Here is a 22,356-nt window from a genome sequence, read left to right as displayed (position 1 = left end):
ATCAGGTGAATAAGTACATCAAATTCATATAGCTGGTATAAATAGCACACTCAATCCTACCAAGTATGTAAATCAAGGAGCCAAGATCTCTGCATTTCCTTAATATGATCACACACCAGGTCACATTTCCAAACAATTTCACCATTGCCATATTTTATTTCAAACCATCCTTAAAAGACTGATCAATAGCAAACTCACTGAAGATCAGAAAACTCTTCACAGTGGCTGAATGATTCCCACAACGTCAGAGAGCAAGCGATCTATGGCAAGAGAGCAAAATTATCCCCAGGCTTATCCTGTATCTTGGGAAAGGTACTTATTTTAATTAACAAATAGTAAATATACATTCTACTATTTTGCTGGCAATTTTCACACGACCTTTTCATTAGGCATGGTAATGTTTCTATAAATTTTAACATCCTACAATTTTTCAAGTCAGTCTTAAAGAATTTCATAAAGATTAAGATCTACCTGGTGAGTCAATTCTGTGTAGGTACACTGACTTGTAAATTGGCGGATAAAGTTTTGGGAGAGAAGTAAAAGTGCTGGGGGCTTTGAGGGGTTGAGGTGGAGGAGAACCAGCAGAGAGAGGTGAGGAATAAAACACCGGGGGAGGAGGAAGTGCAGTCAGGGCTCCACCCATGATCGCCTCCTGTATAAATCAGGCCTGGAGTTGACATGTAATTTTGTGTGGGTCCCCTGAGAAGTGGCCCTCAGGGATTAATTATTGATGAAGAGATTTTTCTTCAAAGTGGCCCAGTCAAGAGTGCCTCAAGGGGACATTCATAAGTGCTTATAATATCAATTTCCAAGCACCTGGGAGGTAGGGACACAGATTCTCTTTAATTATTATGATGGAGGTAAAGTCTAGCAAAAATGCTGTTACACAGCCTAGGTAAAATTCTCAAAGAAATGAAATTATTATAGCTAGTATAAAAAGTGTAATATATGAGTCATCTCTCAGTAAGATCACACTTTACCTTTTCCTGGTGCAAAACAGGTTATCTCCAACCGTTTCCTAGGAGCTAAAAGAGTTACTTATAAGCAAATGTAGTGTGCTTAGGGTTGCTTAAAAGTTTAGAAAAAAACTGTTTTTGAAGCTAATATGTTTTCTTAGAGAGAAGATAAGTTTACTCCAGTTAGCACATGGAAATACAAGGGTATTTTAATTATGTAGGAATTTCTTTTCAGAAAAAAATTAATGTCAAATGCCTTCTACATTTCAATGAGAATGCCAAAAAATAATTTTCACCTATGCATTAGCCCTGATCTAGTCTCAAAAACACTCAGAAAAACACAGAAGAATCAATCCATATGTATGTTGCAGTAAAAAAACGAGAGGGGACAGCCTGGATTTGAATCTTATTAACCTATGTAATAGATGTGAATAGTCATGTATAAACAAAACCTAAGCCATATACTTCCTTTGTATCATCTGAAACTTACACCATGGGCTGGCAGTACAACAGGTACTAAAAACATATTTTTAAACAGAAATTAAATGAAATGGGTCTCTTTAAATTTATCTGAATTTCAGAAACTCCCCAATCTCCCTCATAATATTGACAAATGTTAATTCAGTAACTTTTTCATAATAGATATATGCAACATTTATGAATCTATAATGCACCTCTTTCATAATTCTTTTAACTTCATTAACTCCTCCCTTTCTCACAGATTCTAAAAGACTTCAATACCACTAGTTGATTACTAGAGTAAAAACAAATTCTTGCCAATTGATGTTTATATAATGTACATGATAGACGCAGTAATAACATTTAAAATAAGTGTAACCAATTTAAAAAGCATATATTTATGTGACAAATGCTGTCTGAAGCATTTTGTGTATGTGACTCCAATTAATCCTTATAGCTATTGCATGAAATACATAGGATTAAATTCAATTCACGGAAGAAGAAATGACAGTCCAAGAAAGAAGCTGACCACAGTCACACAAATAAAATAAAATAGTGCCAGGATTTTAACCCAGGTCTGTTTAAATACAATGTTTTCTTTTTGTACTAACCATGAAAGGAAGCTTGATTTGGGGAAATACAAAATAAATAACTTCATACAAAAAGTACTTAATTCCTCAATACATATAAATATATATGTATTGAGGAATTAAAACATCTGCATTTAAACTCAACATATAACTTTTAGCCAGTTCACCATGAATACATATATATATATATGTATTCATGGTGAACTGGCTAAAAGTTATATGTTGAGTTTAAATGCAGATGTTTCATATGTACTAGTGTAACATTTTAATTAAAAGCAATGGAAGCAGTAATAATTATAAACCACAGGAAGGACATAATCCTATTAAGAGTTATCTCAGTAGTATAATTGGCTCCAGGATATCAGTGAGCACCCACACGATTGATATTTGAGGCCAAAAACGCCTTCTGTCTTGATATGGAGGATTATGAGCAAATGAAGTCCAGAAGGTAAATATGTCACAATTTAAAATCAAAGTCCCAATTATAGATAAAGGTGTAATCTTACAATGCCTTATTAAATATTTTTAATTAAGGTGGAATATAAACAAAATAAAATTTTCTTTACAGTTTTAAGGACTGAAGGGCTTTGCAACATATTTGTTATACATTCATACAGCTGAGAGGCAGAAAAATAAATTGGCCAATCCTACTTTTTGATCTCCTCTTTAGCTGTATTGAAGCCTGGATTATATCAAATCTCATCTGATTTTCTTTGTCATGATATTTTATGACAATCTTTCTTCAGTCTCATCGTCTTTTATGTTTAGTGTTCCAAACTGTTACTTACACTTATGCTAATTATTAGAATTCTCCCACAGTGATCAGACATCTTTATTTTACTGGGGTTCCAGCTTTCATCCCTTGTGTTGTTGTCAGTTTATACAGAGTTTAGTAAGATGCTATATTCAAATAGTTAAAGAAAGGTATGATTGCTTAAAGATATTCCATAACTGAATCAGTACTTTGACTCTAGATCTTCTTAGTGTCCTTATCAATGCCTTCCTGTTAATATTCATCTTTTTTTATTATTATACTTTAAGTTTTAGGGTACATGTGTACAACGTGCCCGTTAGTTACATATATATATACATGTGCCATGTTGGTGTGCTGCACCCAGTAACTCGTCATTTAACATTAGGTATATCTCCAAATGCTATCCCTCCCCGCAACCCCACAACAGGCCCCAGTGTGTGATGTTCCCCTTCCTGTGTCCATGTGTTCTCATTGTTCAATTCCCACCTATGAGTGAGAACATGCGGTGTTCGGTTTTTTGTCCTTGCGATAGTTTGCTAAGAATGATGGTTTCCAGCTTCATCCATGTCCCTACAAAGGATATGAACTCATCATCTTTTTAAAAGTGAATTTTTCTTCTAGAATGTAACAAAGGAGGCTACTAAATTCCAGCACACTTTACAATTAAGCAATCAGTCAACACCATTTGCTATCATTAAGGTTAAGCAGATCCAATCTAAAAATCACCCTCCATCAGGATCCATCATTAGTCATTAATCTCCCAGATTTTAATTAAACTACCAAAACTATTCATCTGAATTCATATGCAAAGGATAGAATTTTTCTTTAAACTGCCCAGAACTTTGGTGGGCCAAGCTGAAAGGTTCGCTTCAGCCCAAGAGTAAAAGGCCAGCCCGGGCAATATACTGAGACCTCCATCTCTATTTTAAAAAACTGCACTGAAACACGTATCAACACACTCAACTACAGAAATATGCAGTACCTTAAAACTACAAGAAGCTACCATTAGAATCAGTGACTCCTGAAATCAGATAATCAGACACATTTCTACTATCCAGCTAAACTCCTTAGAAAGGAGAAACACTTTAAAGTAAAACCATGGCCCACAAAACAGCTTAAAGTAGGAAGTACAAACATGTTTTCAACAACTCCAACTCTCAAAATAGGTTTAAAAAGCTAAAGCTTTAAAAGTCTTAATTTATTTAAGAATACATTTCCAAAAGATCTGCAGTGCCCAATCAATAAAAGGAAGAAGAAAAGAAATGACTGTTACTTACACATGCAGTAAAAATATATCCATTTAAATAAATAAACAACTCACGGCTTTCTATAAAGTGGAATCTTTATTATCTTTTTTGGATCCATGATTCTCCTTCCTCCCCAGCAGCAAAGGCAACTATGATAAAAGATGTTCTGAAAATTTTTTTGCCATCTCTGCCAATTCATAACCCATGACTTTCCTTGTTTCAAAATTTGTAAAGTCCACTTTCTCCAAGTCTTTCCCATTATGCTTCTATTTTCCAAATTCGCTATTTTTAATCTCATTTTCCTAATTCATCATACAGAAAATTCCCAATTACCTTTTCAAATGAATAGAAGTCATAGTATCAGTAATTCAGAAACCATTTCTGTTTGACTCAAAATGCATTTGATTTTGTGGACAATGGACTAAAATCCCTTTTTCATTCAGGGTAAATGTGAATTGAGTTTATAACCCTTTAACATTCACTAACTGATAATTCAAGGAATGGGCCTTGTGATTGTGACTGTGGTAGCAGTACAGTAACAGATAGCAACTTGGTTTGGCTATAAATATTTATCAAAAGTACTAGTATTCGAATAGTTAAAAGCTTGCTGCAGCTGCATACATTTTCGTTTAGATATATGTACTTTCAAAGTCTATTCTCATTATCCTTGCCAGTGGAGGGGAACAAGGTCTTGAGCAAAAGAGAACTCTTTGAAAATAATTCTCATTTCCTTTCAAATGTGCAGATATTCACAATATACTGGCTGTAAATTCAATCTAAATGAAGAAGTGCTGTTAAGTTACTGCGGAGGCCTGGGAAAGTGACCAATGTCCAATACTAACCTTCTTTGAAATCATCCCAGCAGAGTTTGTATTAAAGTCATCATTGACAAAATTCAGACTGTATCCAAACAGTAAACTCACAAAGCAAAATAACTTCTAAAAGCATATAACTACTATTAATGGACTTTAAAATGCTAATCATTTCATTGGAAGTGATTTTCCTGAGAATAATATATATTTTTCTGTTATCTTTATTTTTTAACATTTTTGTCCTTTTTCCCAACAAGATGCTGTCAACTTGTGACATTTGTTTATTATCCTTAGCAGATTTTCCATGTGCAATTCAGAGAGGCTAACTTGCCCAAACACACAGCTTAAAGTTAGACCTCAATCAGAGGCAGCTGGTTTCAGAAGCCAGGCTCTGAACCACATTAATATATCTGAAAAGAACTTGATTTCTCATGCAACTTCTATGATTACAACAACAACAACAACAATTCTGAGTAGATGAGCTAGGTCCTATTACCCAGTGACACATCCTTTCCTTGACTGTCTCCTAGCCTAGGGATAGTCCAGCTTTGGAGTTTGGTGATCTGATTGTTTTCCACGTTCCTAACCCTCAAATCCTGATGTGATATTGGATTCAGACTAGAAATTATGAAGCAGGCACACAAAGCACCTTTATATATACCTCAATAACTTCTCCCCCGGAAACAAAGATATTTCTTGGCTGTTTCACTGAAACCTGAGGTTCTGTAGTTAGCTCATAGGGAAAAGTCAGTTACTATTAGAGTAGGTTGTTATCATCAACTTCTGTTCTTTTAACAATTGTCAAGCAGTTTTCACATTTATCAATGTGTTCTTATCACATTCATTAACTGCTTCATACCAATATTTTTAAAATATTACTTGCTTATCCATGTATTTGAAGCTAACACAATGATCACAATCAGATCAATCTCTAGACAATGGTTGTAATGAATTTGTTCAAGAAAAGCATTCAAATTTGATGGAAAACTGAGCCTTTATAATTCATTCTAATTCTTCAACACAAAAAGGAACTTTGGTAAATCAATAGGATCAACTGAGGCATTTATGCTTGAATGTGCTCCCCTAGGCTTAATGTATTTTTCCTCATTGCATTATATTTTAATGATTAATTTCATGCTCTTTCATGGTATTTTAGCTCATGAATCACGGGTATTACTTTGAGGGAAAAGTAAGGTGCTGTGAGAGATGAAGGATGTTACTGATTAAAGTGTTGCACATATGAACTACTTAAGAGCTGAAGGTGTTTGAACACCAGCAATCTAGATTAAAAGTAATATTAGGCAAACTGGCCATATAGACTAAGTTTGAATTGAGTGGAGGGAGTGGAAAGGATGGGCTTCTTAAATGTTCTTAGTTGAAACAATACATGAAATCAAGCTTGGCATTCAATATTTCACTGGCATCTTTCTCCTCAGTAGAATGTAAGAACTGATTTCAAAGACAACTGCAGAGAAAGAAATCAGTTAAGCAGATAACACACCATTCTGAAATTAAAGAGCCAAAAGCCACCCATCCTAAGACAACTCTGATATCTGAAATCAACGCTGCCTTAATACTGTCAGAAGCTTGTTTTTTGACTTAGTAAATAAAATTTTTTTAAAAAGTTAAGTCACAAGGACCAAAAAGGAATAGACTACCCTAAGTGAAATATAGAAAAAGACAAGTATCTCTTATCCTGCACACAGATGAACAAATATTTGTTAAATATATCACATCGCTCAATATCAAAAAGTCAACTCTCCATAACAGAAACCAAAAGTAAACTAACCAGAGATGTCCACATAATACACTTTGGCTCTTGTTACTAAAATGATTTTTCAAACCAAGTTATGGAGCTTGGAGAAAACAGGACTATCTCCTCCCAGAATATAAAGTTTCTTCAATTACAGAGGCAAAATGTGGCAAAAGCAGCTATTTTGCAAACAGGTGGTTTGCAAAACTTTTACTTAAGCCGCCAAAAGGACTGACGAAACGAAAATTTTGTTATTTCTAAAGAAAACACACACACACATAATTTTCTACCAGAGTAGAAGACTCAAATAAAGAAAAGCCCCAAACAAAACAGAAAACTAAAAAGCAGTTTGTCTTAGCTCAAAAGTGCTGACCTAGGTTTAGTATGTGTAAAACCACTGTTTATAATTAAATCCTTTTCATCCCATATATTAAGATACTAGAGAGAAAGGAAATGCCATGTCGTTTCAGGTAGGACCTTATTTACAGAAAAAAAAAAAAGATTTTTTTTTTTTTTTTAACAGAAACGGAGTGCAAGAGGGAATCAAAAACCGTTGAGAGGAGAGAAAAATACAGTTTGTTTTTCTGAGGGCACTGCATTTTTCATGTTCTGTATACTTCGTTCCATTCTCTCCATGTTAAATTATTTCATAAACAATACTATGGCTAGAGGAGACTGCTACAGCTGACACACAGATGTTTTATTTCTATACTTCACCTTTGCAAATAGCAGGATTCAGCTATTGGAGATGGGGGCAGTGGAGAGGTGTCCAGAAACGACATACAGGAGGTGAAGGGGTAGAATGTGTGGGAAATGGGCGCTCCTACCCCCTAGAGTCCACCTCTCTGGAACTCCAGTGTTTCTTCAGTCACTGACATTCAGAGCAGGACAAGACAGGCTTCCTGAAATCTCCGAAGTAAACAGGTCCCGAGGCAAAGGGCAACCCCTCCAGTTGCGGAAAAGTCCTCCCCTCCGCTCCCTGCCTGCCCACGCGGGTCTCTGGCTCCGCGCTCCTCCGCCTCCCCCGCATATCTCCCACGGGGGAAACTTTCCCGCGTCTCTCACTCTCCGGAGCGCGGGGGCCGCGGGGGCCTCTCCGGCACCTACCAGCAGAGCACCCCCCACCACCCCGCCACCACACGAGCCGGCGCGAAGTCCGTACCTCGATGTCCGCCGAGTCCTTACTGAGCACAGGGGCCATGGCAGTGCCTACAGTCTCGAGTCTACCAGTGACAGACCCTCCTTGCGTCCTCAAGCTCCAGCCAGAGAGCCAAGTGACAGCAGCCGGAGTGCGAGTGGAAAACAGGCAGACGAGGGCCGGCGGCGCGGGGGCGGAGCGGGCGCAGGGCGGCAACGCCCCCGGGGCGGGGCCGCGCTCTGGGTCCTGCGGCTCCCGCGCCAGGCACTGCCGCCGCAGCCCGGCCGCCGCCGCAGCCCGGCCTCCCCGGTTCAGCCCGCTCCGCGTCCCAGCCTGCAAGCTTGTTTTCCTTCTGCAAGCGGAAGGGAGGGAGGGAGTAGAGCACCCGCTCTGGGGACTGGCCTTTACTCTCTAAACTACTAAAAACTGAGCTAGGCAGGCGGGGCCAGATAGGAGGGATCCCCGGGATTAAAGGTAAAAGCTGTCCGCGCTCCAAGCAACAACTTGCACTTTTTCTTTTCTTCCACACAAACCCCGCGAGATGTAGATAGATTGTTTGAGGGGCAACTGCTTTTTCAGGAACTCCTCAAGGATGAAATAGTAGATGTTCCTCCATCTATCCACCAAGTAGGTGGGCGGGGTTTGAGCTGCAGTGGAGGATACCAGAGCACCGGTCTTCTGGGAGTTCACAGCCCCTGCGGGGAGGGGAGGGAGGCGAGCAAAAACATCCACAGCCCGCAGCAGCATACAGGAAGTGCTGCAGGTGGGACATAATCAAGGTTGTCTTTTTGCAGGAAAGTCTCATTTTAATGGTTATTTTTAAAAATATTTTTTATTCTAAAACGTGAAACTCTTTTGAAAAGTTGCTCTTCATTTTTGCTCTAGAGCTTGCTGAGGAGAAGGGAGAGATTTCCTGTAGAGTTGGTCCCAATCCAGAAAACATTCACCTCGTTTTTTGAGGATATGTGTACTCCAGACCTCTCTCCTTTTCTCCCCGCCCCATCCCCCCACCCCCATCCCTGTTAGATGCATCCCACCTCTTTTCTACCATAACACTTTCTACTTCTGTTAGGACATTTGTAGCACTCCTTCATGCACTTGGCTAGATAGTGACACCTTGGAGTCAAGTATTTCTCCCTTATCGTTTTTTTATTAGTCCATTCATCGTTTTATTCAACAAATATGTTTATTGAGCATTTTCAATATGCCAGACACAGACACTGTGCTAGGTTCTCCGGATATAGTCTTCAAGAATACACATCAATCTCATGGAGATTATACTCAAAATAAGCAAGTAAGCAAAATGTGATGCCTGCTTGTAAGATAAAAGAAGAATAGGACAGAATAACTAGGGTATGGGTACCTCGAGTGGTTGAGAAGTCTTCTCTGAACAAACCATCAGATTACCTTCCAGAACCTGGAACTTACTAAAAGACAGATACATTTTTCTTGAATCAAATATTAAGAGACACTAGAAAATGGAAACCTTAGAATCATCTTTGACTCCTTTATCCTTATTGCCTCATTTAATCTATGCCCAAACTCTCAGGAGTCAACTTCCTAAATCGATTTTGAATCATTCATTTCTCCATTTTGCTGCATCCACCATGGTCCAAGCTACTGGTGTTCTAGCTTCTATTCTTACCTCATCTCCACACCAGATTGAACTTTAAAAAGTATTAACTGGCTCATGCCATACAAAGATACATCCACACACCCAGGTACCCATGGTATAAATCCTTCAATGGTCCATTGCAGTCAGAATATAATACAAACTCCCTAGTAACCTCTGAATGACCTGCTCTACTCTGCTTCTCCGCCACTCTTGCCCTGACTCATTATATTCCAACCACAAAGTAATCTTCTCATCCTCCATCCACTTCTGTACCTTTGCACATTGCCCTCCACTTGGAGCTCTTCTTCCCCTTCTACTCATCATTTAGGTCTCACTGAAACCTTTATGATCCATCCCCATTACCAACAAAATTAACTCACTGTCTTTTTCATTCTATTTCATCTTCATAGACTTCTAAAATGTTGTTTAAATATTTATTTGAATGTGACTTATTTAATATATGTCTTCTATTTAGAGAGGAAGCTCCAGGAAGAGGGGGCACATGTCTACTTTTGTTGTTTACTGGATACTCAGTTCCTAGCTCAGGACTGAAACATAAGAGACCAAGAACACTTGGTGATTGAATGAACAGAGTACATTCGTTTATACACTGAGCAGTTCATTTTAGAAACTTTAGTTTTGCTGCATCACGTATTCTCATTGTCCTACTTACTGCTGAGAAATAGGTCACAATATCTATCAATGAATTTGTAGTTAAAATGGGTCAAAATAACTATTTATCTTTTCATGGAGTAGTGTTCCACAGTCAGATGTTCCTGCATCTCCCTACAACCACACCTTACCCACTTACTCTAGATCCTCTTGGAGATATAGATAGATAGATCTATCTATCTATTTATCTATCAATCTATATATATAAACACACATATAAACACCCAAATACATACATACAGATACACACATATGTATATATTGAGAAAAGATATATACACATAAACATATAAATTTACAAATATATATAATTATAATACATATGATTTCTTCTCCAATTTAATCAGTCAGGTTCAATGTTCAATTTCCTAACCTACAGGGATACAGGCTTATTGCTCTTTCAGATTACACTTTTACATACATCTTATCAGTTAGCAATTGATAGTTAATTTATGTGTACAAGAATCCAAGTTATCTTTAAGAGTTATACAGTGTATTTTCATATTCATTTTGTTATTGTAATTCTCCTAAACAACCATAGAGGATAAGTCCAAAATATGCTGGTTTTCCAAAGATAAGAGTTTCATCGGTGATAGTCAATAATCAAATATAAAATTTAAATGCTATTTACCACCCCCCCAACTTCATCAAACAGATGTATCCTGTTCTGACATATTAATTAAGGCATCTAATCACATTGCTCACATGCCACACCTATGCTCTGTGATCAGTGATTGAATCTAATATTTTAAATTCATTGAAATTGCACATTAAACACAGTTGTACCTGTAAATAATGCAAGCTGTTTAAAGCTTTTACTGCAAATGCATTTGCACCACACTTTTTAAAAGTTGTAAATTATGATGGCGTTTGTCAAGCTGTCCCTCCATCTGGAAGCACAGTGAAATATCAGGTGTTCCACATTAATTTTTTGTAGGCTTTGGAGAGACAGCTTATGTTTGAACCTAATAGTTTACAGTACATAAATGAATATTATTACTACCAAAGTCAGAAGTAGGGCTTATGAGTCATCTTTAATTTCACATCTAAAAAGTTATTCAATATTACAAATTTAGAAACACAATAAAAATTCAGATTTCCATATGCCTTTATTTCCCTTTGCAGTCTAGCATTAAGAAATTTTTTTTGGTTGGGGACACGTCTTTGAAAATGATTTCCTCCCAAAAAGTCAGAGGCTGAATGATCATGAGATGCATTTTTTCCACTGTCTGATTTTCAAGGGCCAAATTAATTCCTACCCATATTGACCAGTAGGATAATGATTGAAGATCAGTTAGGCCCAAATATTTCTAGCATTCCTGTTAAAAAGACCATAAGGAATACGTTGGTTCATATTTCATGGAACAGACAGTATAATGTGCTCAACTACATGTCTATCATATTGTATATATTGATATGCAGTATATCAGCATGTACTATGTAAATGCCATAAAAAGCACAGATAACACAGAGAAACTACAAACCTCTCCCATAAATTTATTTAGCAATTATTTATTGAGTGCAATTGTTTCAGACACTGTGATAAGCATTAGTGCCATCTCACTGGACAATAGAGACATTGTCTCTGTTACCACAAACCTTTAGCCACTAACTGAAAAACAAAAATTGACGCTTAGTGATTTTAAATGAGTGGTTTAACTGAATGGATTACTATGAGAGTCAGATGTCAAAATGTATGCAATAGTATTTTGTAAATTGAACAGTGTCATATAAATTTAATATTACAAATTTAAAGATATAATCTTCCAATGCCCACGTTCCCATGTTCTAGAAAAATGCCATTAATGCATGATTGCCTATGAAAGATTTTGGGCAAAATGCAGTGTAAGCGGAAAGTTTATAGACTTATCTAAATTAAAGTGGGGGGAAAACATCCTTTAGAATGAATGTTCCCTGAAATAATTTGCCTCACTACTTAGAGGTCTTTTCCTTGGCCTTGTTGGTTTCCTCTCACCATCAAATATTGTCATAATTCCAAGAACTGGCATTTAAAGTGGTTTCTTGTTTTATTGCTGGAATTTTATTGTTTTATAATTTCTAGTTCATTTACATTTGAGCAAGTTCTTCATATCCTTGCCTTAAAGTATGTATTTTCCCTTTTGGTTATCTGTAGCAGATGTTATGATGTGCTTCACAGATCACCACCCATCCCCCAACCCACTCAAAACTGAGGCACTCATTCTCTCTAGCTCCTGGGAGTGTTAGTGGTTGACAGCTGTCTGCTGAGTCCCTCTCTGGAAATTGCCCCTGGCTAAGAGAGCCATCTCACTCAAAGTTCAGGTCCTTTCCTGGGGTAGCAGATATCCAATGACAGTTGATGTGGGAATTTAAAGGCTGGGCCCTTGCCTCAATTCAAGACACCTTTTAGGGGCCATCCCACCTTCAGAGGTCCCTCAAGGGATTAGCTGGGACATATGTTGGGACCTCTGTAGAGTTCAGCTTCTCCCTTTGCCCATCCTGCTTCATTTCCTTGCTCTCACTGGGCCTCATCCAGACAGCACTGAATAATGAATATACTTCCTGCACACACATTTCTATTGCAAAGTCTGCTTCCTAGTGAACCTAAGCTGCATTGTTACCTCTGTATGTTAATTAACAAATAGTCTATACTGCATGTAAAATGTACATGCTTAATTATCATCATGCCTGGACATAAAAATTAACTCATATTTTTAAATCTCATCATTTATTTCATTGTTCTGAGGTATTTCTGCATTTGTTCATTCATTCTTATCACTGATAATTATGTGCCGAACATATGCTAGGTTCAGTGGAAAACACTAGAGGTACCGTGATGAGCAAAATAAAAGTGAACTCTTATTCTCCTGCGCTATGCAGATGAGTTAGGGAGATGGACATTTGCAAAATAATCACACAAAAATATATTTACTGCAAATAACAACATCAATGAAAAACAAAAGGCTATTTTAGTAGAGGGCCCTGAGAAGTCAATGGAGTCCTTGAGGTAATGACCTTACTGCTGAGACCTAAAGGACAATGTAACAGTTAAAAAGGCAGAAGGAGGTTATTAAAAGACTTCCGGGAAAGGAGAGCAAAGTGTAAAAGCTCCAGGGTCAGAGATATACTGAAAACAGGGAAAGAAGGCCCTGATGGCTGGTGTTTAAGCAACTAGTGGGAGAGTGACCCAGGGTGAAGCTGCAAGATAAGCATGCCATGTTTTATTTAGTCTTTGTTTAGGGTTTTGAACTTTATTCTATAAGAAATGGGAAGCCATGGAAGTTTTTTAAAGCAGAAGAATGGTATGATCAAATGTGTATTTTGAAGTATTACTCTGATTGCAATGTATGTGTAATTGCATATTCATAGACTCACTTGGTTGAATGTGTGAAAATCAACCAAGGCAAGTGATTTCTGGAGATGGGCTCAGTCATTTCCTGTGCATGCTAGCCTGGGTGGTAATCATAAGTGCCATTAGAAACCAAAATAGTGCATTTCTACCATACATTAACACCATTGCTATTTAGCATGTTGTGGCACTTAAAAGGCAGATCTCTGTTTTTAATCAGAGGCCAGAAAGAAAAACCTATACTTCAGAAGGATTTCCGTCTCTCAGTCAATGGCTCTCGTTCTATTTTCCTACATAAAATTATAATCATCAATTTTTAATCATCTGAATAATGAACGATGTGCTGTTCTTGTTCTGCAGTTTGTTTTCATGATTTCCACTACCCCTACCCCTACACTACCCCTACACTGTAAGATCCTTGATAATTTTTAGTGGGTCTTATCTTTTTGTCCTCCATGCCTAACATAGTACCTAGTACATAGCAGGTAAATAAATATTATGAAAAACTATCCTATTTTTATCTTAAAACTTCATTGCAGATCATTATTTAGCATTACTCTTTTTCAACGTGACAGAGACTATGGAAAGCCTAAGGGGAAAAGATTTCTAGTGATTTACAAACAGATAAAGGGCAGCAATGGCCAACTCACAAAAAAGGGAATACAAGCAGTTAATGAAAATGTGAAAATTGAGTCAACCCAATCAGTAATCAAAGCAATGTCAAAAAATTATAATGACATAGAGTTTTTCACACATCAAACTGGCAAAGATTTTTTAAGGAAATGAGGGTGTAATAAAATTAACAGGTTCATAAGATTTCATAATGAGTAAAAACTTAGTATAGTATATAGGCAGGGCAGTTGAGCAATACATAGCTTTCTTAGTCTATTTGGTTGCTATAACAAAATACCATGAAGTGGTTAGCTTATAAACAGCAGACATTTTCTGCTCCCAATTCTGGAGGTTGGGAAGTCCAAGATTAAGACATTGGCAAATTTGGTGTCTGTTGAGCACCCCGCCCCCCTGTTCATGGATGATGCCTTCTCGCTGTGTCCTCAGATGGCAGAAGGGACAATGCAGCTCTCCAGGTTGCTTTAATAAGGGCACTAATCCCATTTATGAAAGTTCTGCCCTCATGATCTAATCACCCCTCAAAGGGCCCACCTCTTAATATCCTCACATTGGTGATTAGGTTTTAACATGTAAATTTTGGAAGGACACAAACATTCAAACCAGAGCAGTAGCCAAACGGTAAATATGTGCATTCTCTGAGTCATCAACTTTATTTCTGATTTTTTTAAGAAAACAATATTCTTTTTGCAAGATGTATCCAAAAATGTGTTCATTCTGAAGTTGTTCATACAAAAGTAAAACAATATATATGCCCTATAACAGGTGACTGATTGATAACTGATTATTGATAACTGACATTGGCCTGGCATGGTGGCTCATACCTGTAATTCACGCACTTTGGGAGGCCAAGGCAGGCAGATCATGAGGTCAAGAGATCGAGACCATCCTGGCCAACAGGGTAAAACCCTGTCTCTACTAAAAATACAAAAATTAGCTGGGCGTGGTGCTGCATGCCTGTAGTCTCAGCTACTCGGGAGGCTGAGGCAGGAGAATTGCTTAAACCCTGGAGGTGGAGGTTACAGTGAGCCGAGATTGTGCCACTCCACTCCAGCCTGGCAACAGAGTGAGACTCCATCTCAATAAAAAATAAATAAATAACTGACATTAATCTGGTGAATTCATAATTCAACTTTATGCAGGCATTAGAAATGATGTAGAAGAATATTAACAGAAAAAAATGGGCAATTATATATATAAATATATATAAAGAATATATATCAATAAATCAAATAACATGATATAAGATCTAAATATTCATGGACAAGTAACAAACACATATTAGTTAATTATACAAAAAAGTAAAAGTTATTTTACAAGCTCCGTTGCACTATCAGCAGATAGACCAATACACAAACCTTTTATAAATGTGTGTTTGTGCATGCAGGGTAAAAACCTCATTACTCCCACCCTAGACACATATTAGGTATTCTGTAATTTTTTTATATGAAGTATTTTATATGAAAAGCTGAATACCAAATTTGTCTATATTCTATAGTCCATTATTAGCAAAATAATTATCATCAGTCTGGGGCAAATTATTTTTAAAAGTTATAGAAATTGGCAACTGCTTAAGCTTTATCTAACTAGGCAAAATAATCTAAATATGTGGAGAATGTCCTATTATAAGATAGTTGTTTGAATGTTTTGATTTATTTAATCTATGAAACAGCAATCCTGTCAGTCTCTCGCTCCAAACCCATCACGTCTTCCCATTTCACTCAGTAGGAAAATTGTACAATGGCCTGCAAGTCATGTATGTATATATCTAGCTTTTTGTTTCTTCTCTCCTTCTCATTCCTGCTATTCTTATTTACTCCAGCTCCACCCACAGAGATTTTTCCACTTGCTCTTCCCTCGGTCTGCATTGATATTCCATACTAGGTATTTCAACAGATAGCCCTTCATCAGCTTCAAGCATTTGCATAATGACCACCTTCTCAGTAAGGTCTTCTCGAATACCATATTTAAAATTGCAGCTCACATTTCTCACATACACTATCCCCCTTTTCCTATTTTATTTTTCTCCCTAGCAATAGAATACAAATGACATTCCATTTGTTTTAATGATGTGTGCGCTCATTGCCTGCCTTCTCCTAATAGAATGTAAGTTCCCTGAGGCTGTTTTGTTCACTGCTGTATCATCAGTGTCTGAACCAGTGCCTAGCATATTGTAGATGCTCAATAAATGTTTTTGAAAAAACTCATGAAACAGATTGTAGGTTATAGTCTCTTTTCATACTTACGTATTAGCATTTAATATTCTACATTTATGTGTCTGTCTCATCCACCAGACAGAGCTGTTCAAGGGCAAGGACTACATCTTTGAATCTTTGAATCACTCAGTTTAGACAGTGTCTGGATTTAAGTAGATGTGCTCTAAATATATGTTGACTGAACAAGCAAATGGAATAAAAATCAACATGTTTGTGTACTTTCCCCAAAGCACCCACCTCAGTGCATCTTTAGGTATTCAAAAATTGAAATTTATCATGTATGTCAATCAGAGAAACTCTAAGCTAAGAGCTTGCTCTGAAACACATTTCTCATTCTTCTTGTCTTAACTCACTTGATAATATTTGATAAATACAGTCATTCGTGCAAAGGACCTTGGTATTTCCAATAAATTTGAAAATATTTCCCATTTCCTTGTATCTTTCCTTCAACACATTCAAATAGTTTAATTTGTTTTGTTGTTTTTAATATTCTGAGCAGTTTCTTCTCCATTTATTAAAAATTTTATTAAATTTTAAAGAATATTCACATCTTATTTGCAGAATTTAAGGGAAAGATTATTTGGTACTTTGTATCTTAAACAGAATAACCATTCTGAAAGTATTTTGTCAATCTTTTGGAAGAACTGATGTATTACGTGTTTATGCCATTGTATATGTTGTGTATATATAGATATATACATGTATGTGTGTATGTATATTTTAAATCATTCATCATACTTTTTCCAATTGTTGCTTAAAATGAGTCATCACTAGATTCATTAATTCAACTATCTTGTTTTAGGCTTCAGTGAAAAGAGCTTATAGATTTTTCCTTTTTTAATTTATTTTTCTTTTCTGGGGGTTGGTGTTGCGGGGTGCTGATTACTATCACTCTTCCAAGTAGCACAAATACATTTCACAATGTGAACTTTGATAAATGTCCAAATGGATTTTAAAACTAAGCAAATTGAACTGCTTTTTGAGTCCCATAATTTATTCCAGCCATCTGTGTCACACACACACGTTTGTTTCTTAAAGGCTTTATAAATTTTTTTATTTTTTTGCCCATCTTCCAAACCAGCAGCACCTTAGGATATAACAGCATTAACATATTTCAGGATTGACTTTGACCCCCTGAAGAATATAATACATCTTTCCATTGAGAAACATTTTTCAACTTAACTATTTTCAATTTGGAGATTAAAAAGTGTAGAACCAAAAACATTCTTTTGGCATGATACTTTCTATTTAAAGGCCACCAAATGTTTCTTTCTGAGAGATTGTATTGAGTGGTTAGGATCTTGGCATCCACTATTGTTCTAGGGAAAGATTTTCCTGGCCCACACTTGTTGTTCCTGGATAATGAATGACTAGAGTATATGGACAGAGCCACCTTCCCATCTGTACTAGCTTTAACTACCATTGATTGCTGTGTTGCATCCTCTGTTGAACCATGCATGCTTAATCATTAATTTTACTTAGAGCTAATAAAAATAGCTGACTTTATTGATCATCTACTGTATGCCCAGGACATTACACATAATCTTTGATTTAATTACCACAATAATCTGAATTTAAAAGTATAGAAACTGACACTTATGTATTTTATTGGAGTTTCTGATACCTAATTTCTTTCTTGGAGGTGGTAGGTAGGAGTTATTGAAACACCACCACAATATCGTGAATTTTATTTATTTTAAATGCAGTATACTTTATAAAGAACATTTTTTGGTTTTATAAACGTCCAAATGGATTTTATTTTGGTTTTATTCATGGAACTAACATTTAGAGTTCCTATTTTGCTAAGCAATTTATTAGACTTTGTATATTAGTTATCATATAGTTAAAAAAATCGAGGCTTCACAATGTTAATGCTGTATCTTCACAAGGCTAATGGGTGGCAGATCTTGGATTCTTGCCCAGGACTCCTTCACTCAATACCTTCTATTTTATATGTCTGCCTTGAAATAGAGTAATATGTTCCCTTACAGAATTTTTCTATTTTGCTGTTCTGTTCTATTCTAGTCTAATCTGTGACCTGTAAGAATCCTCATTAAAGAATGATAATATCTATTTCATGGTTTTTCCTCGTTACAGTAAGAAACAAACATATGTATATACCTATTATATATGACTAAATATATTACATATATCATCCACATCCTAAATAAATATGTATAGTTGTAGTTGTTACGCATAGTAAATCCATGCCTAGATGATGAGTTGTATCACAGATTTTGACACAAACATAATGTGTTAAATACTTTGTCATCTTCCTCTCATCATTTTAACTAAGCTAAATTGCTAAACATAGAACATAAATTTCTAATCAACTTGTACGTGCTTTGATACAAGAAGCAATTCATACTTTAGATTGTTCTGGGCATAAGAAACATTTGACTAAAGTGATAAAAATAGGGAATGAGTAAAGAGTTTCAGATCCTTTAGCTGAGAGAAGACCAAGCTTGCTAAGCTTGAAGAAATTATTTTATTGAAATCGTTTTTATCAGAATAGTGAGCAGTTGTTTTCTATTTTGACATCAGGTCATGAAATAGGTTTAATAAATTGAGACAATGTAATTGGATATAAAAAATAACTTCTTTATGTCAAAGACAAAATATTAGCATGGACTACCAGGGATGATATGAAGTCTTTATCCTGGAAATCCGAACAAAGAACATAAACAGCCATTTATCCCAGCCGCAAAAAGCAAGCTGATGGACAATGTGATCCTTAATAGTCTTTTCTAATATTTTGTTTTTATAGCCATCATAACTTTTTCTTCTCTTTCCTTTCACATATCCCTGCCTTTTATGATAATAGTACCTTAAAGCAGGAGCGATTTCTGATTTTTAGTTTTAAACATACCTGACTATAAGATATTAACTGCAATTTCTCTTTTACATTAAATTTTCAATAAGTGAAAATGGTAATATATTAGCCAGTTCTTCAGGAAAAATGCAGATTTCAAGGTAGGTCACATTTCTATTACATCCCATAACACACGTACAGCAATTAGACTGATGGTTGAAAAACATATTTACGTCATAACACTCCCCTGTTAACCTATCAGTGGATTCTCATTAAAATTCAAGTAAAGCACACATTGCTTAGATTGGCCTACAATGACTATACCTCTGTGTATCTGTGATCTCATGTCATCTCCATTTTACTCCAGCTTATACCACATCAGCCACTGTGGCTTTACTATTTATCCAGCATATTAATTCTAAGCTCTTTCTGTTCTTTGTACTTGGATGAATATCAAAATGGTACAGAGCAGGCAACTATTCAATGATGTTGGATCAGGATATTCCTTAAGTAGGAAAAAGCAAGTGCAAAGTCATTGACTTCCCTTTCCATCATTTTCCCCTGAATATGAATAGGTACATATACACATCAATGCCCATCAGTTTCTCCTGATCATGTTTTTAATTTTGTATACACTGACTTTGTATCTATATCTATATACATGTTTATTGTCAGCTTCTTCTTCTCTACCATGAGTATTGTGTGTTCTTTGCTGTGTTGCCTACACCTAGAATGGTGCCTGGAACATGATAGACACTTAATAAATAAACCTTTCACTTCACTTTCAATTTAAAAGTAGATATTATTTCTGCAATGTCAAAATATGATGAAAAATATTGTTTATAGTTGTGACTATAGTCGAAGTCAATGTATTTGTGAGTGAATATTATACTTTCCATCCATATGGTTTGTCATCATGGAAAGAGAGCTGTAGTTTAAAGGTGAAGTGGGAAGTACAATTTGCAAAAATCATTACCATTCCTTTCTAAATCCAAATCAAGGCTTATTGTCTTTCGGTAAACATGTATTATTTAAGAAACTTATACTGAAGTTCTTATCTCCATATAAGAAAACGTTTTCTGTTAAAAAGATGTGATTCTCTGATGTAAGAAGAATTTATTCCATTCCTTATCTGAGAATTTCATTGCCATTTGCATGTTGCCTGGAATACAAATTGTACTAAGTAATCAATCATTGTTTAATTGCCGCTCAAGTAAACCCTTGTAATCAGACTTGCTATAAAAATGTTAAGGTGTGCAAAAAGCATAAGGTGGCATTTTCCCCTCCTTCTTATTATGCCTGCGTAACTTCCATTAATACTAATAGGAGGCACAGCTGGTCGTCAACAGGAGATTACAGGTTGCTGTTTAAATCATATTTTATTTTTATACCTTGGCAAGATTTATGTATTGAAATCAGGTGGCCAGATTTTTGCTGTTGTTAAGAAATCTTTTACTCTGAAAGAATGAGATTGAGGGGTGGGAATTGGGTCTCACATTTTTTATTTTAGGAATATAAAGACTCAAAATCTAAGCAGCAGCTTGTCCTTATACAGCAAGTCTGTCTTATTCTTTAGCACCAGCTGGAGTCCCGTTTCTAATTTGCTGTGAAGAATTAAGTGATTTGAGACCCATACCCTGGAGTATTTGACCTCCAATGTCAACCAGCTAGCTTGCAATTCTCTTGGCTGGAAAGTTTCTCCAGAACTGATTTGAACTAACATCAGTTAAAACACTCTGAAATATGGTAGTAAATATCATTGCAAATCTGAGTATGACTTTATAGCTGTGAAAATAAACACACTGTAGAATATTAAAGAAAAGAGTTTAGGAGCATGGAGAGCCTTGAGGATCAGAAATGTTGTGACAATAGAACGATTCACCTCAGGGTCATCAGTTTAAGTCTGGCACAGTTGGTTGGCTACACTGTCTGAAGATGGTTGTTTGTAGCATATGTGAACTGTGCCAGTGCTCGCAAATTCATTTCATAGGGTTCAGGTCCATTTGTCATAAAACAGTTATTCCTGTTATTTTCAATTGCCACAGTGTTGACAATCCTAGAGGAGAATAGAAGGACTGATAAGAACAAAGTTAGTGCAGTATCTTCGTTACCCCAAGCACAGGCCAGTCTCCTTTCCCCCAATCTTCATTATCTCATGCTGTTGCCCTCACCTAGATTCTCTCCATTTTTTTTCTCTATACTTAATCTAGTCCTTTAAATTATCTAATGCATTCCTTCTCCCTCTCCATGAAACTTCTCCCAGTTATTCCTGTTACTGGTAGATTTCTCTCATTCTTGAACTTAGTTGGTACCAACGACCTGAAATTAGATACAATACCAGTGCAAGTAAGTAATAAGGTCAATAGTGCTGGAAGGATTGGTAGGTAGAAGGACACTGTGGTAGCCAGAAGAATAAATATCAATGCCCCCATAACTCTTCTGAAACTCCTCAGTCCTTATTCTCTCTTCATTTTTTCTTTTTCCAGCTTTCACCTCAGTTAATTAACCACATCATATGAAACCATATCCTGCTCCTCACCTGGAAATCTCTGGCTTCTCACCCTAGAAACACTACCTGCTAACAACCTGCAGTGCTGGTATTCATCTTTGGCCACAACCTATCCTAACTTGCTGGACCAGCACCCTATGCCAAGAAAGGTACCAAAAATGTATAGGGAAGTAAGTCCTACCCACATGAGACAATAAAATGGACAGATGAGAAAGTGGATAGAAAGTGCCAGGTGTTAGTTGAGATCAAAACGGGTTAAGTGCAGCTGGGCATGGTAGCTCACATCTGTAATCTCAGCACTTTGAGAGGCTGAGATGGGAGGATTTTCCAGGAATTCAAGACCAGCTGGAACAACATAGCGAGACCTGTCTCTACTAAAAATTATAAAAAGTAAATAAATAAGCCATGTGTGATGGTGCATGTCTGTATTCCTAGCCACTGGAGAGACTGAGGCAGGAGAATTGTTTATCCCCAGGAGTTCCAGGCTTCAGTAAGCTATGATCGCCACTGCACTTCAGCCTGGGTGACAGAGCAAGACCCTGTCTCAAAACAAAACAAAACACCCAAGTGTTAAGTGTGCATTCTGGTTGGAAAATTAAATAGTTATTACCTTTCACAACCAATTTCCCACATATATTACTTTCATATGTTTATTGAGGTACTTGGTACATCTAATACTATTTTTCAAGTATACTGTGAGTTAATTTAGCCTTATGACTTTGTGTAATTTCCAGCCTTGAACTTGCATGTTTTTTTCCCCATGAGTAAAACGATATGATGAGACTGAGTAATAAAAATAGCCACCATTTATTAAGAGATTATGTTATGCCACACACTCCTTTAAGTGCTCCATGTACATTATACA

At 36.4% G+C, this 22,356-nt stretch overlaps 1 protein-coding gene across 2 annotated transcripts in view; it reads right to left on the bottom strand.

Annotated features, from left to right (window-relative positions):
- DPYD (dihydropyrimidine dehydrogenase) overlaps positions 1–7,909 on the bottom strand; it is an 870,422-nt gene extending 862,513 nt beyond the window's left edge. Inside the window, exon 1 of one of the 2 annotated variants that reach the window (XM_032155292.2) lies at positions 7,734–7,909. In XM_032155292.2, the coding sequence (XP_032011183.1) occupies positions 7,734–7,772 (39 nt within the window). In that variant the 5' untranslated portion in view covers positions 7,773–7,909. The remainder of the gene's footprint in view (positions 1–7,733) is intronic. The other variant, XM_032155293.2, reaches the window with a different exon arrangement.
- Positions 7,910–22,356: the final 14,447 nt, after the last annotated feature.

Source organism: Hylobates moloch, unplaced genomic scaffold, assembly GCF_009828535.3.
Source record: "Hylobates moloch isolate HMO894 unplaced genomic scaffold, HMol_V3 SCAFFOLD_5, whole genome shotgun sequence".
NCBI classification, from domain to species: Eukaryota; Metazoa; Chordata; class Mammalia; order Primates; family Hylobatidae; genus Hylobates; species Hylobates moloch.
Note: the sequence above shows the minus strand (reverse complement) of the source record. Positions and strands in the feature narration are given on the sequence as shown.